The sequence below is a fragment of the Juglans microcarpa x Juglans regia genome, chromosome 1D, assembly GCF_004785595.1.
Source record: "Juglans microcarpa x Juglans regia isolate MS1-56 chromosome 1D, Jm3101_v1.0, whole genome shotgun sequence".
Lineage (NCBI taxonomy): Eukaryota > Viridiplantae > Streptophyta > Magnoliopsida > Fagales > Juglandaceae > Juglans > Juglans microcarpa x Juglans regia.
In genome coordinates, this window is record NC_054594.1 from 4,108,077 (window position 1) to 4,125,321 (window position 17,245).

A 17,245-nucleotide genomic window follows, 5' to 3' on the forward strand; every position below is an offset into this window, starting at 1 on the left:
GGTGACGCTGGATTGGTATTTATATTTCTACTGATCGAAGTTAAAATCCTACCCGCTTGAATCCTTTCACGAGGGGGTTGTATTTTTTTTTTCTCTCTCTTGTTCCAGGATTTTCCCAGTCGAGTCTAGCAATATATAACTAATAATCCATTATAGCTACTGAAAACCAGTTAGTCTCATGACGAATGCAATTTGATCCGACCTTATTATTCTGTTGTAGTAAAATACGCATACAAAATTGACAGTCGAGAGAATGCTAATTGAACTCCTACAAAAGGATAAAAGGAAATTGGGAACTTAAAAAGCCTTTATAGAGGACATATGGCTGAGTTACCGTGTTTCAACTCAATGGTGTCTTGACATCTTCAAGAATTAGACGAGCAGAATTACGTCCAGGTGCGCCCATCACGCCACCCCCAGGATGGGTCCCGCTTCCGCACAAGTACAGCCCTTGGAGTGGAGTCCTATGATTCGACCTTTGTTCCCAAAATAACATAAATCACATTGGATTTTAGTACTTTACCATGTAATAATAATAAAGATGGTAAGAAATTTCTATGACGATCCCAATAGTAAACATTATATGCTTCATGAATTACCATCCTTTAACCGGCCGCATGAGGAAGAGAGAATCTAATCCCATAGCACCATGGAAGATATTCCCTCCTGTTGAGAATCATTTTGAGTCAGGTATTTCATGAGAGATTATATGATATTAGAATTTTTAAAGAAACAGAAACTTCGTGAAAGTGTGTGATTAGCATATTTGATAATTTACAAGAATAGACAGAGTTGGTTAACTTTTCAAGCTTGTCTGCCTGAACAAGATGTCCTTATTCCTTACTAAATTTCTGATGATTTATTGATAATCACACTTCTTAACCTTATTAGTTTGGTTCAATTGATGGTAACAACAAATGACCGCTCAAGTGAGTGACCGTGGGATTTATTAGTACAAAGTGGGGGACACTCCCTTGATGGGAGTTATGAAGTACCTGTCAGACCAATTTCCCTTTCAAGATCAGGCGGAGTCAACATGTCATAGCCAATGACTGATGAGCTGAATGCAGGGGCATATTCATCAATCAAGGTGAAACATTTTTTTGCAAATGATTCCTGCAATGAATATAATTACCCGATTTTTCCAGGATTAATCAGAACAATGAAGATCTGCCATATTAGATATAAATAGAGACAAATTTAACTAATGTGTACAAGAAAAGAACAACTGACTGCTGAATCATAGAGAAGTTTTATGTAAAAAGTAAATACAATGCCAATGCATCAGTTACTAAAATATGGCTTACCCTATAAGCAAGATCTCCCCAGCTACCATCCAATGGACTATAGGGTGTGTATTGAATAAACAGGTTGATCACATGCTTACCTATAAAAAACAACATGTTACTGAACTCCAATCTTATAAAGATTAATGCTTTCCAAGCTGATACGGTAAAGAGATTTGGAAATGTCTGGAAACATCTAAGAACATTCCAGGTTTATTCTATGACAACATCTAACTTTGAATGTCTGAACAGAGAAAGAAAAAGGTATAATGACCTGACAACACCTGACAGAAAGTTTAATGTGAAAATTACAAGGCAAAAACACAAAACATTATTAGTATGAAAGAGTGAGATATGCATCTTGCACATTAATGTAACACAGGTTAAAGAGGAAATATCTCCGCACGTGTGTAGTTGTACATGTGTGCGTGCATTAACTGCTGGAAGAGTAAGCATTCTAAAATCAGTTTGAAGGACGTCCTTTCCACGAGCAATATGAACAAGACCTAAAAATTTGAGTTTCACTTCACTTTGTATGCCTTTCGAAAAGAAAACCTTGAATATGATCAGAACCCATCAACTTAACTACATATAAAAAACACACTGAGGAATAAGATACCACAGATGCATCTAAGAAAAGGTAAGTACCAGGTGGGGATATAGTCTTGTCAAGAACAGAGGGGATTGTCATTTCAATAATTGGTCTTCGTGATGGTAATCCATTGGCAGCATCTTGAGACGCTGAGTGAATCTCTTCCATGCTTAAAAGAGTGACAGAACACAGAAGAATGCATTGGATTGTTTTCAAATAGTAGATGTTGAAAATAGAAGTTAAGGTGCAGAACCGAAATCTAAAGTTAAAATTGGAAACTTTTTCCATTATAGTTTGCAAGAATTATTCAACTTTTGAAGTTCGTCCACTATGAAATGATAATATACTGAACAATTCCATAAAATCTGTTTGTTATAGGGAAAGGTAGGTAAAATCATGTTTAAGAAAGTTAAACCAAACTGGTGAACAAAAGTTGATACCACAACCAGTGTGTCTATCAGCATGTGGCCTAAGCCCAACCCCTAAAGTTGTTTATTGTTATGGGATAGAATAAAAGGATACCATTGTCATCAATAATTTGGTTAGCTATTCATATTCAACTATGCCTTTCACTCTATTCAAACAAATGGTCAAAAATACCATAACCTTTTTATTTCACTAGAAACTTTACGATTCATCTACCCTATTCGGTCTTGGGCTTGATGCCTATGATTAAATATCAACAATCTTGACACCTAGACAACATTTTAGTTAACTGTCTCGAAGAACATCCAAGAAAAAACTAGTGGATTCAGAGCCTATATATTGCTAATACTGAGATAAAAGCATACCTTTCAGAACCAATATGAATGGTGCCAACATGCTGAGGACCAGCATCAGGATGGCCTATTTTGCAACATTTAAACTGGGGCAGTTTATCAACTGCTAAGTTTATTTTTGTAGTTCCCTGAGAGCCACATACAGAGGAAAACTTAAACTGCTGAGAAAGAAATCCTACAATTTATTTGCAGTTCATTTTCTAGGCTCCTTGTTACAAAGTGCTGTAAACTTTCTGTGTTTTTTTATACTTTCTAGAGTTATAGAATATTACAGAGCTTGACTTTCATGTCTATTAGGTGACCTGGGGAATACTACCAGATAATTTTATGCAGGATAGCAAAAAACAAAAGCACACAAGAGTCCAAAAAGATTGTGTTAACTTATGTTTCTTGAGATCTTTATTTATCCATCCTCATTCATTCAGTAAACTTGCATAGTTTCAGTCAATCCGATAAATTGCAATTTCCTTTCTTATTATAAAGTAATGCAATGGCTTTCATACTGATCTGGTCAATCAAGCCACAATATGCTGAAGGCAATCACCTCATGGTTTTGTGTCATAACCAGCAATGTTTTACATTTGGACCAAGTTTCATGTGATTTTGTAATGCCAGCTATCACACATGTTGGGCATTCTTCTTCAGTAGACTATACACTACATAAGAATCCGGTTACGTATATGCATTCTGTCTAAGCCTCCCAGTATATAGGAAATGAAGTGACACAGAATAGAAGGTGCACACACTCGAATGTCTAATGGTAAATAAGGTTGTATAGGGTGCTTACAGAACTGTAGTCAGAGTACTTAATAGCTCGGATGAAATCATCAGGAAGGACATTTTTAGGGACTAAATCCTGTGTCACATGAGGAAATACTAGAATCAACATTAAAATCCACATAGAATAGAGGGTGGAGAAATTTAACCTAAATGCATTTATATGATTGCAAAATCACTTGCACATGCTTTCTGTAATTTCAAAATAAATCAGCAGTGTCCAAATTATACCATGAAAGTTCTGTGTGGGGTTGCATTTGATAAAACAATTGAAGAATGCACCACTGTACCATCAGCCAGCAGTACCTAAATGATGTTAGTCATGTACAGAATAGTTAGTTCGACCATACTTTGAAACCTGCTTCATTAAAGAAACCATGTAGCAACACTAACCCCGTCCACTACACCAGAGTCTCCAATCAACAATTGTGAGACCTAATGTCAAAAGTGAAAAAAATCAAAGGTAGCAACAGACAACTGAATAAAGTACAAAGGCAACAACTGAAGGATATAAAGAAAACCAATGACAATATAAAAATCAGATGAATTACTCTATGTCTATTTTACGGTGATCCCTGGATTTAAAAAAAAATAGATAATGTTGTCTAAACTCATTATTACATCATTATCATCAGAATTCTTTAGGTGTTTGATGTGCTATTATTGTCTACATTATTTTGACCAGAAGCAATAAGAGACATATTTAGCTCAAATCCCCCCTTTCTAAATTGATTGATTTCATATGGTGAATGGTTAGAAAAGGCTCCCAAGCTCTAGGTCTTTCCTCTGTAGACACTCTGAGTCATAAGAGCAATTGTAACGTGCCTCTGCATCAGGGGCAAAGCTGGGCTGGGCTAAGTAGTGGAGGGAAGTGTTTTGTTGGGGGGGGGGGGGGGGGGGGGGGTGGAGGGGCATGTCGATGATATTTACTAGCAAAAATTCAAAAAATGAATTCTGCATAGTATTTTCATGACCTCATAACTGCCAATCCACTAAAAATTTCATTGTCTCAATTGATTTGAACCAAGTACGCAAATCTTTCAAAATTAGAAACAGTTTCTAGAATCTAAGATTTCCATGCCTATCTCAGTTGTACCTGAATCCAAAATGAAATCGAATAAATAGAATTATGACTAATTACTTCATAAGGAGGGAGATGCACTACGAAAAGCTGTTGAAGTGATTCCATAGAAATATACCTCTGCACTTGTGACAATATGGGCCCCAGCTTCCCTAGCAGCATTACCGATAGCCATGGAAACTGAGCCCATCCCACCTTCGACATACCTACAAGAAATAATGGTGTTTTAAGTCCACCTGTACTCTAGGAGGGAGGTTAAAGAAATAAGTCATACTAGTATAAATCTAAATGCATGATCGCTAACTCAATAACACCAAGCTAAGAAGGAAGTATTAATTTGGATTTTTAAAGGTACTAAACCAATCTTGACCAACATATGAGCTTAGAATTATATAAACCTTTAAATAAGCATAATGCTACAGCCTTTTGTCAAACTCCACCCTAAATTTGAAGTTTGCTGAAGTCAATGGAAGTCACGAACAAATAATTATCACATATATTTTTGGAATCAAATTTATAAAGTTGATTTGTCATAAAGGATGTGCCGTCCTTTCTTCTGCTTTCCAAGTAATGATGACATTGCTAATCTGTACAAGGCTATATTTTCTTGCCTTATAGTGAAAACTGAAGAATTCTAGATTTCTTCTAAACAGGAAAGGGATCAGAGGCAATGTACAGTGCTGTTTGTTTGATGAACAAATTACTTGTCAAGCCATCATTAGAGATACATACGACCAAATTCCGCGATCGCCATCAGTTTCGCCCATCACGTGATGAAGTAAAACATATCCACTCCCGGGAGTATGTACACTAGCCTATGGTACAGATTTTAGGAAGTCAAATGTTGATACCTATAATGTAGTAGAAAACGAGCCATACAGTTTTTGGGTTGTGTGCACGTGTGTGTATTTGTGCCATATAAAAGGATTCTGGACTCACATTAATGCTCCCCCACAAAAATCTAACAATACTTACCGTAGTTCCTATTACAGCATCTGTTCCAAGGGTTGCTTTGAGAACATCTGTCTGTAAATATCAAAGTCATTGGTAGAAATTCAATAAACTGTTGAACATAAAACTCATTACTTTCACCATTATAACCCTATCATAAGTATAGCCTCAAGAGGAGTATATTCCAATCACTGGGAGAATGGTTTGATTAATAGTGCTGAAACATAAGTTGCAGAAATTACATAAATGGAACTAAATTTGACTTTACTTTCATCACAAATGGAAATGATATATCAATTCAATAACTACAGTCCACAAATTCAAAGGATAAAACGAAAAGAAATGAAGGTTATAATGACAACCTCAAACCAGTTATTCAAAACCTTTGAAGCTGGTGACAATAAAAGGTCCATGAACTCCCTGCCAAGAGTCGATAAATACAAACCAGTAAAAGGTTGAGACCGTAATTCAGAATTTTTACATCATTCAAATGGACTTGGACTGGTTAAATAACTCTAATATGCCACCTCCAGTTAAACGCAACAATATAAACAAAGCAGCGCTTTAACACAATAGGAAACAACTACACATCAAGAAGAAAAACTCTTACACAATATCTTTTTGGCCCAACGTCATCGCCTGCCGCAGAAAACGAGCCCAAAAAGCTGATTTGTGCATTCTGTTTTTCAACTGATCCTTCAAAGAGAAAACGCCTTGCAAAGATTCAGGAGGAGCCGAATCCAACAGTGGGTCCATGAATTTACAGAAGTTCTCCAGTTGATTTTCATATCTGTAAATAAAAGAAGAAAGATGCACAGAAATAATATAAATTTTGACGTAACTGAATCGAATACCTACACCAGCCATTTATTTTTGTAAGAATCAAGATTGGAGAACATAAAAAAAGACGTGTACAACTTTTATTTGAAGATTTATAAGACAATTCCAATTTGGTACTCTCAAAAAGTTGGATTCAATTTGAGACTCAAGTTATCAACATCAAAATTTTATGATCGCTTACACGATTACATCCTCTTCAAACTACCATCATGCAACTGAGCGTGCCATACAATTCGTTGAGAAAGAAAAATGAAGTAGATCATGGCATAAACCTTGGATAGGCATCGGCATCTCGTTTAGAGAACTTGGAAATCTCTGAACGATTAAGGTCCTTATCAGGGCCCAGTAGAAGATAACGTCCGTCCAAACAAGGCGTAAACGAAGATGGGCTCCTCTTCAACAGCCTCAATCCATGACGCCCTAGCTCTAACTCCCTTTGCATCCAACAAAAAAAAGAAAAAAAAAAAATAGAAAATAAAAACAGTTGCGAAATTTATTACTGATCTTTAAACGAAAAACACACACGCACTGATGACTCACAAGCACAGAGCTGGGGAATTAGATGGAAGTGTGGGAACTACCTGATGATGGAGGGGCGGAGGAGGCTTTGGAGGTAGCTGCAGCGGGAGAATTTGAAGCCCGGGATGAGTTCTTCGGTAACGGCGGCACCGCCGATCAAGTGGCGGCGCTCGAGAACAGCGACGGAGAGGCCAGCACGTGCGAGGTACGCGGCGGCCGTCAAACCATTATGGCCACCGCCGATGATGAGAGCGTCCCATTTCTTGTCCTTCAACGCGCTCGTGGTGCTGCTAAAGCTCCTTCGCCACATTCTTCACGCTGATTCCTTACCCTGTCAGCATCTTCTGTTGACATCCAGGGAACGTATAATATCACGAGTTGACACCTGTATTCAGTGATAAATTGTTGTACGAAAAATGCTTGGTTTCTTTCTAAAAATGTCTCAAAAGTATCTCAATTTGGTTTTTGTTTTTTAAGCTTGTATCTCAAAAAGTACCTTTTTTTTTTTTTTTTTTTTTTTTAATGTTACAAAATATTCTTATTGTCTTAATTGTAAACTGGTTGTTAACCAGTTAGAAGGCTATCATTGTCCTCTTATTTTTGTAGTTGGGAATTGCTAGGGCAATTGAGAGGTAGTCTCAACAGTTCCATCGATAGATGTAAAATTATTTTGTGTATTTTTTAAGTATTTTTAAATCATTTTAAACATTTTAAAAAAAAAATCATAAATTCATTTAAAAACACTTTTTTAACCATCAAGTAAAAAAATAAAATGAATCGGTAGAATCTCTAGAGACAAACTACCGATGACTTAAGCATTTTCCTTTTGTAGTAAGTGGTCGTGCTTTTTGCTAGTGATCGACTCGCATTTCATCCATTTCCAATACCAAAAATAACTTTTGTATTGAAAATGTTATTATTGTTAGGACTGAGAAAAGATTTGAAAATCTGACTTCTGCTTTGATTTCGATAAAATGGAGTTAGAGTTGGATTTCTTTTTTAATTTTTTAGTGGGAGTCGGAGGTGTTGCTGGACCGACTTCGACTTCGATCCGATCTGACTTCGATTTTGTCCTCTGACTACTACTCTAAATCTGGATCCAATATTGTACATATGTTATAAAAATGTATTTATCTATATATTTATCATATATACTAGTATAGTTATATAACTAGAACTTATATAGTTAAATTCAATAGTATATTAGTATGAGCTAATTATTGTAAATAATATACTTATACTATAATATAAATAGACTAATGATGGTTTAGTATATGTAAACATTATAGTATTACTACCATACATAATCAAGTATAAAAATAAGTTAGACACTAATATTTAAATAAGTCTAGCATAATAAGTTAATAACATATATACTAATTTACTAAAGTATAATAACATGTAATACTAATATATAATAAAATGTAATTACACACTATAATATAAGTCTTATATAGAAATTAGGCACTAGCATAGAATAACTAATAAGTTTAATATAATAAGTTAATAAAGAAAAATTCTACTTATCATTCCTTACACCACACACTAACATGTGATTTGTCATTTTTATCATTTTATTTAAACACAAACACACATATTGATGTGTATATATGTATGTTTAAATAGAAGGACAACAATGACAAATCATATATTGGTGTGTATTGTGGAAATAATAAGTAACATTTTTCTAACACATACACACATATATAATACCAATTTATTAAAGTATAATAACATGTAATTAGACACTAGAAATAAGTCTAGTATAAAAATAAGTTAAAAATAAGTCAGACACTAGTATAATATAATAACATATAATATTATAGTATAATAATATTTAATTAGACACTGAAAATAATATATTTTTTTAATTGACACCGGGTGTCCGGAACAGCCTCCCAACTAATTCCGGGAGTACACAGGCTATTGACAAGGAGTTTCTCGCAAGTGCACATCGAATAATTTAAAGAAAAAATCATCCAGTTCGATAGCCCTAGAGATGTTTGCACCCAAGAGGATTTGAACCTTAGACCTAGGGGAGTATACCACTTGACACTAAAACTAATATGTAATACTATAATATAATAACATGTAATTAGACATTATAGAATAAGTCTAATATAAAAATAAATTAAATATTAGTATAGAAGTAAATTCACAATAGATGATTTAGTTTTAATTTTTATTTCTTTTGAGAAATTAATATTTGAAAGTCCACAATTTTTTTTAAATGGATTAAATAAAAAGTTAAAAAAAAAAAGTTCAAAGTTGAAAGCTCAAATCGTTTCGATAAGTCAGAGTTGAAATCTGATTGAAGTCTACATTAGATAGAGTTGGAGTTTAGATTCAAATTCCGACAAAGTCGAAGTTGGATCTCTTAATCCGACTCTCCGATTAAGTCGATGCTCCCTCCTAATTATTCATGTTGCTGTACCTAATGTGCAAAGTACACACCATCAAGAAAATGTAGCTTCTTTGTACTGTTACTCCTTTAGCTTCACGACAAAAATGCCAAGGCCATATTTGAGGAGCATGAAGATTTTTAAAATTAATTATAATTTCTTTTTCAAATATCGAACACGAAATATCTTTCCATTCAGACTTTCAACTTTTTTTTTTCATTTTACTGTTACCTAATAATTCAAACTAAAAAATAATACACTTTTTACAATTTTCAAAACAAAACATAAAATCAATACAATTCTTACAAATTTTAAGATAAAAATAATATTAAAAAATAATATTCAAATCATTTTTTCACTTTATCTATTTAATTTCAAAAACTCCAATACAATATTTATTTTAAAATATACTTTTATTCAATTTTTTTTCTCTTATTTTTCAAATTTTAATAAAATATTTTTATTTAAACTATTTAATTCTATTCACAAACTTTTAAGATGGTTTAAACATCCAAACATGCCTTAAATAACCTCTTAATTTCTTGGAGAAGGGTGTAATTAAAAGAAGCAAAAAATTAATTAGAATCTTTTCTGAGTCATTTTGGTTTTTGTTTTTTTAAGGGACAACACATGGAGAGAGAACTAAATTCCAATTTCTAGTCATACAGAATTGCAGAATCACAAAATTATTTGAAAAAATTATAGATGCAATTAAGAGCATTGATATTGGTTTCTTCAAAAGCCAATACATCTTTAAAATTTGAAGAAATATAGATAAAATGATCTACATTAACTTTTTCAAAAAGTAAAATGTTGAACTATGAACTACAATAATTTTAAGTATATTCTAAAATTTAAAGATATACTATTTATCTTTAAAAATAATATTTTATTATGAAAATTATCTCAACTGCTTCACTTTTCAGTTTTTATTTCCCATGCATGGTTCTCACTTCTTTCAAACGTTATTTCATTTTTATTTTTGTATTGATATTTGAAATATGTAATGGAAAAAAAATTATTATTAAATTTATAATTATCAGATTTTAAAGTTGACTTTGATGAATTCAAAGCCAAATCCAAAAAAAATCCGTGTAGGCTCTGAAATATTCCTAGTAGTACTTTTGGGTCAATTGATACAGAAAAGTGCCTGCGTGAATTTGAAATATATATGCAACCATGCATTCCTGGCTAGACTGGGAGGTCGCATTAATTTGCATTGTCAATGGCGAGAATGGAATTAATTACCAGATTTCAACCTGCTATGCCCTAAGCGGCCTTTTGGTATGCGACATAGTTACAAGAAAACATGCAGCGCCCTCTTCAACTGCAAAAACATATCTCAGCTAGGGCTCTTTGTAAATTGAGATGCAGGTCAAAGGTGAGAGAGAACGACAGTGTTTTATCTTACCTAGAATGTAAGCTAACATGATCAACATCTTTACAAATGTATATATTTGTATTTTTTGAGCATCTTTAGTCTTCCCATGTCCTTTTTGTGTTCATCTATGTTCAGTACTGTTTGCATTAATAATAAAGGTAGTTAATTTGTAAAGATATTGATGTTTGGGAAAGCAAGAACAAATCAAAGACATGCATTATACCAACTAATATCTCATCATAGAATAGTGGGTTCATTGTCTTCAAGAACGTTTAAAACTCTTAAAATGCCCCCACATGGTTTATAAATAATATGTACGAAAATAGTACTCAAAATTACAGTAGAATTATTATTTTTTGTGTGTTCTTTTCATAAATGATCATTTAATATGCCAACTTGCACCACCCGCGTTTCCAGTCTTGAGTATTATTTCCAGGCACATTTTCTTTCCTATTCATTTCTTGACTTTGAGTCTCCGAGTCTTCTATCTTCACTCTTTTCACGTCTTTCACGCTTTCTACCCAGCAAGGGCTAGCTTCCCTATAAACCTTCCCTGCCTTTGGTTTCCACTTTCCATCCACTTTCTTCTTTCATTCTACCCATTACTCTGTCCTGCTCTTGCTCTATATCTCTCAGCTCAGAAAAATGGGATCTAGCCCCCTTTCTTCCCCCAACTCCAATCTCCCATGGACTGCCAAGAAAAACAAACTGTTCGAAAATGCTTTGGCAATATATTGCAAGGAAACACCAGACCGTTGGCACAATATAGCAAAAGTGATTGGAGGGACGACAGAAGAGGAAGTAAAGAGGCAATATGAGATCCTTTTGGAAGACATCAAGTGTATTGAGTCAGGGAAAGTGCCCTTTCCTAATTACAGGAAAATAGAAGCAAGCAATAATGGATTAAATGACATCAGAAATCAAGAATAGAGGTAACACATGCACTTTCTCCTTAACTTTAGACCCTTTCCTCAATGTATATAATCCAAAACAAGTCCAACCATCTGAGATTTTCTCTTTTTGTGCATGACTCGATCAGTGTTCTTACCTATTATTTCAAATAAGGACTCATGACTAAAGACTCTTTGCTCCCTTTTGATTCCTTGTTTTCTTTTGGCCATGTAGGCTGAAGAACAAAGAGCTCGAATAAGAAAGTATTACCAGCAGTAGAGACCAGCTTTTTTCATCTAGATATGAATGTAGGCCGTAACCATTGACTGTTATATTTTTTTTATTCTTATGTAAGCGTTCTTATGTACTAAATGTACTGCAAGGATCAAATCTATGCTCGAGCATTTGTTCTTTCTCGCTTAAATATTAGTCAGAAACTAAAGTGCGCCTTATCCTATTACTAAAACATATATCAGTCATTTCATGATATGCAGAAAACCATGTATATATAACAAGAAACTTGAATTTGTAGAAATTTAAAGAACTCCAAAAAAAAAAAAAAAAAAAAAAAAAGGCTTTGGCAGACTGGCCTAGCTAACTGCATAAATGAACATGTTTACTTTCAAACATAGAAGCTTCAGAATCTCACCTAATTAATATTAATCCACGGCCAACCGATATCTAATGCAGCCACATGCTTCTCAGGAGAAGGGATATTGGAGGAGAGGGTGAGAGGGAAAAGGGGTTAAACCAAGATTAGCTACCCAGGGACGAGAGTGTCAATATGCACAAATCGAATGCAGATACATGCATGCTGCCCCCATCAAGCTACATAGAACATTTAGATAACATATCGAGATATATACCTGTAAATGTGTGTTGTTGAGAAAAACACACCAACAATGGAAAACAAATAAAGCAACGATCAAACAATTACATGACACACAATTTACGTGGTTCGGCAATGTCTTTACGTCCACAGAGTTGCAAAGATTTTATTAATTTAGAGAAGATTACAATCACACAATCTCAACTCACTCACTCTAGGCCTTTTTCTCTCTCACAATATGCACTCATACTTTACCTTTTTGTTCACTCTGAAGCTGTTGAATTTTGTGTACAAGATATCAAAATATTACAAATTTATAGAAAGCAGTACTGGAAATCCTAATTAGCAAAAATTGGGTTATTTGCTCGAGCGATATGTCGAGCGTGCCTCGAGCGAACAACCAATCAATATTGGCTCAAGCAGAGTGCCGAGCATAGCTCAAACGAACACTAAGGTTTGTGTCTTGCTCGAGCCCACCGTCGCATGAGACTCGAGCGAACTCATGAGTTGAGCTTCACTCGAGCCCATTGTCGAGCGAAGTCATGGGTTGAGCTTTGCTCTAGTGCCAAGTCGAGCGACAATCGAGCGGACTCTTTGTTCTGCGACTTTTTCTGCTCACAAACTAGGCTCCACATATAACCTAACAATCTCCTACTTGGAGACTAGTTCTCCACATTCCAGCCATTGTTTCTAGCCAAGCCCTATCACCTCTACAGCTCACAGTTCCCATTAAGCCAGAAGATGCATTAAAGTCAAGCCTGACTTCAGTCTCTTACATGCATCACCCTCAGTCAACACATCTACTGGGTGACTCATAACTCCCACTACACTGGGAGTATCTGGTCTAGAACTGACCCTGGCAACCTTAGCCAACTTCTCCAAGTTTACATGAGGAACGACAAAACTGACTCCCTTTTGCTTCCTCATCTGAGTCATGCGACCAAGCTTGCCTTTTTGCACTTCTGTATTTTCCTACACATCACTGAACCCTGATGTCAAATACAAAGAGTTATATCTCTTACCATGCACCAAAATTGGCGCATCCTTAGTGATCTCCCATGCTTTTCCAAAAAACGTTATTGCATGATTGCTGTCGTCGAGCTGTCCTACAGAGATCAAGTTTTTCTTCAGATCTGGAATGCGTTTGACTTGCTGTAAAGCCCACACGCTCTTGTTCAGAAGTGTGATGTGCACATCACCTATTCTCATACATCCAGTGCCTTTCCATTAGCTACATACATATTCCCAAAATCACCAGCAACATAGTTTGCATGATCTCTCGATGTGAGATGCTATGGAATGAAGCCCCAGAATCCAACACCTAATCATCAACCGAACTATGCATTGCAAGGATCAGGGCATCCTGTATTTCTTTAGCCATTGCATTTATAGTGTCATTCTCAGCACTTTCTTGATTCAGACAGTCTCTTGATGTGGCCCAGCTTGCCACAGCTCCAGCAAGTGATAAGTTTTTTATATCTCGTCTTGTTCTTGCTTTTGTTCTTGGAGCTTGACCTGTCAAGTCTTTTTTCCCGATTGTCAACGTTTAGGCTAGTCCCAAACTTGAGAACTAACTAGAGTCTCTTTTGCGTACCTTTTCAGTAAGAATCATGTCACGTACGTCATCGTAATTCAATTTAATCTTGTCAGTTGAACTACTCACCGCCATCCTCAGAGCCTCCCAATTATTTGGTAGCGTTGCCAACAAAGTCAATGCTTTGATCTCATCATCAAACTCAATCTCTATAGAAGACAATTGATTTGTAATCGTATTAAAGTCATTCAAGTGTTGGGTCATAGATATACATTCTGACATCTTCAGATTGAACAACTTATTCATTAGATGCACATTGTTATTTGACGACGAAAATTCATTATGAGATCTAAAAAAACTATTCTGAGATCTGCCGTGGTTCTCTCTTTCATAATGCTATGTGCAACTATTCTGGACAGGGTCAGCCGAATAACCCCTAGAGCCTGTCGATCTAACAAATTTCACTCAGCATCGTCCATGCTCTCCAGTCTTTTCCCATAGAGATAGTCCTCTATCTGCATCCTTCAGCACTCGAAGTCGGTGCCGTCGAACTTCTTGATACTAGATGCTTTCAATTTGTCTCCAATCATCATCCTTCAGACTCGAACCTTGCCTCTTGATACTAGTTGTTGAGAAAAACACACCAACTATGGCAAAAAAATAAAGGAACGATCAAACAATTACACGGCACAAACTTTACATGGTTCAGCAATGTGCCTACGTTTACAGAGCTGCAGAGATTTTATTAATTCGGAGGAGATTGCAATCACACAATCTCAACTCACTCACTCTAGGGTTTTTTCTCTATCACAATATGCACTCATACTTTGCCTCTCTTTTACTCACTTTGAAATTGCTTAATTTCGTGTATAAGAAATCAAAATATTACATACTTATAGAAAAAGGCATTGGAAATCCTAATTGGCAAAAATTGGATTTTTCGCTCGAGCACCGAGCATGCCTCGAGCAAATAACCAATCAACATTGGCTTGAGCGGAGTGTTGAGTGTAGCTCGAGCGAACACTAGGGTTTATGTCTCGCTCGAGCCCGCTATCGTGAGAGACCAGAGCGAACTCATGGGTTGAGTTTTGTTTGAGAGACAATCGTGTGAACTCTCTATTTTGTCATTTTTTCTGCTCACAAATCAGGCTCCACATGCAACCCAACCTTTGTGTCTATACATATATACACACACACATTTGCTGACCTCAAATGGCGGGCATGTAATTGAAAAAAAATTGAATGGTTAATTGAGATGAAATGAAAATTAAATAAAATATTAATTTAAAAAAATATATGTATATTTTTATATATACACATATGAGTTTTGATACAAACACATGAGAATTTCATGTGCTAGGAAAAAAGTTTTGGACTTGTTCTCAAACATACTCATGAAATCGAGATTAGCACAAGGCTGTAATGTGCTAGTTAATAAAACTCATGTCAACACTTGGACTGTTATGTATGAACACTAATTTTTTTATTTTCCTTTAGAATTTATAGTTCAAGTATGAGACTACTAGCTATTAACTCTGGAGTAAAAATTATTATTTTGTTAAGTGAAAGTTCAATGTAGACCATAACTTCGTGATGCATAATAATATTTCATTGTTTGAAAGTATCTATCTTAATTTTATTATTAAAAAATAGTGGAGGTTTGTTAGTATTTTTTAATAAATAGAAATTTTTGTAACGTTTTTTTAATATCTAATAATGGTAGATTTTGAAATTCATTTAGTCGTGATTTAGATTGGGAGCTACATTGGATTAATTGTTGGCCTTTGAGTGCATATTAAATTTATCAGTTTTTTTTTTTTTTTTAAATGATTATGTTGATTTGTAACCTGGCCTTAATGTATAAGGGCATTCAAGTAAAATTATTCTTACTTTTACAGCCATTATTTTTTTTTAAGGCTTCGTTTGGAAACACAACTCATCTCAACTCATCATTACAATTTTTTCAAATCTTAACACAAAATATAATAAACAATTCAATTTTTTTAAATCCTAAAAATAATAATAATAATAATAATAATAAATAATATTTTAATAATATTTTATCAATTCAACTCAACTCATTTCAACATTCAGACGCACCTAAGTATCCAACCAGACAGACGATTTAACTCAACCGATCGGATTTCTCTCTCTTAAATTTTGGAGCAATTAGTCTTGGAACGTATACGGTATTTATAACTTTTTGGAATTCATCATGAAGTGGTATAACGGAAGAAGTGTCCTTCAAGGTTTAATTAGGAATTCGATCCGATAATATGGGTCCCCAGCATTTGATCTATAGATAGTGTGTTTCTTTTACTTAGTGATTAAGTATTTTTTTTTATTAATGTTGTAATTTTTTTTTTAATTTTTAAGGATATAAAAAAAATTTATGAAAAAAAATAAAGAGACAGCTTGCCTTGTCGGAGAATACCTTGGTGATTCTCGGTGCACGTGGCTCAACTCTCCTTTAATTAGTTTTTAAAAAACCTTTCTGAAAAAAATCATTCTTCAGTGTCAGTGGTGCCTATCTTTTCGTACGAGAGATAAGAGTTTCGTGATAAAGAAAATCCGAAGTGTGTACGTAAATATTCTTAGTAGATAAGAGAAAGCTGGTTTTTTAGTGGATTTCAAGTTCAATCTATTGTGTAGAGTTAATTCGAGTTATACGATAATGATCAATTAAGTTGTTGTATCTTAAAGGAGATAAATTAAGATAAAATTTAATATTGCACCTATTCATTTGAAGCTTTTTATATCATAGATGGTTTGAATCTATTTATAAAAGAGAACGAGATTTTCATATTTTGTTTCAATTTTAATTCTATTATAATTTTTATTTTATTATTGTGTATTTTACCGACAAATAGTACATACCTAGCATTTCCCTTTATGATCTTATTATCAATTTTCCAAAGATGCTTCTCATGTATGTGGTATAAGATCAGGGTGTGAAACTGTTGAGGATTGCTAAATGGAACAAATTAAGTGCTGTGATCCCCAAGTTTGGACGACCCTTTTCATCGGGTTGAGTCCGGGGTGGCTGGTCAACATTGGAGTACTAGAATTGGATCCGTATCTTTCTCAGTGAGAGTACTCTTAAGTTTTTGCAAGAATAATCTGAAATCTTTCGATTTGAGGTCGTATCGCTTCGCTATTTCTATCAACGGGGGATGGAGCTCAAAGTGTAGGTGGCGCTGATACGTACCCTACTAGCTAATTGCATGCATCGATCTCCAGCAGCATGTTTGATTCTTCGAGGCTCGGTTCCATTAGAGTAGTTTCTGTGAATTTATATTTACGACAACAATTTAAAATGAGATCTCAATGCAGATTTTGTACATCAATTTAGCAAGATCTTAAAAAAATTATTTAAAATATAA

General features: G+C 34.6%; 2 protein-coding genes across 2 annotated transcripts; one reads left to right on the forward strand and one right to left on the reverse strand.

Moving 5' to 3' along the window:
• Positions 1-170: 170 nt before the first annotated feature.
• On the reverse strand, positions 171-7,199 carry LOC121253221 (pyridine nucleotide-disulfide oxidoreductase domain-containing protein 2). Its single transcript, XM_041153200.1, has 16 exons — positions 6,888-7,199; positions 6,579-6,740; positions 6,077-6,256; positions 5,829-5,886; positions 5,491-5,541; positions 5,248-5,330; positions 4,634-4,721; positions 3,828-3,869; positions 3,666-3,740; positions 3,445-3,513; positions 2,670-2,785; positions 1,935-2,047; positions 1,308-1,387; positions 996-1,116; positions 600-666; positions 171-476 (listed from the first exon to the last, which is right to left on the reverse strand). The coding sequence occupies exons 1-16, from the start codon at positions 7,133-7,135 to the stop codon at positions 341-343; spliced, it is 1,689 nt and encodes a 562-aa protein (XP_041009134.1). The 5' UTR covers positions 7,136-7,199; the 3' UTR covers positions 171-340.
• Positions 7,200-11,086: 3,887 nt separating this feature from the next.
• On the forward strand, positions 11,087-11,918 carry LOC121253228 (protein RADIALIS-like 3). Its single transcript, XM_041153214.1, has 2 exons — positions 11,087-11,540; positions 11,734-11,918. The coding sequence occupies exon 1, from the start codon at positions 11,254-11,256 to the stop codon at positions 11,536-11,538; it is 285 nt and encodes a 94-aa protein (XP_041009148.1). The 5' UTR covers positions 11,087-11,253; the 3' UTR covers positions 11,539-11,540; positions 11,734-11,918.
• Positions 11,919-17,245: the final 5,327 nt, after the last annotated feature.

Bases quoted from the DNA above. Each gene is read 5' to 3' on its own strand.
- LOC121253221 (XM_041153200.1), bottom strand. From the start codon at position 7,135: ATGTGGCGAAGGAGCTTTAGCAGCACCACGAGCGCGTTGAAGGACAAG. The intron at 4,722-5,247 runs GTATGTATCTCT...TATTTCTTGTAG, and splicing joins GGCGATCGCGGAATTTGGTC to GTATGTCGAAGGTGGGATGG. The intron at 3,514-3,665 runs GTATAATTTGGA...CATGTGACACAG, and splicing joins CCCCACACAGAACTTTCATG to GATTTAGTCCCTAAAAATGT.
- LOC121253228 (XM_041153214.1), top strand. From the start codon at position 11,254: ATGGGATCTAGCCCCCTTTCTTCCCCCAACTCCAATCTCCCATGGACT.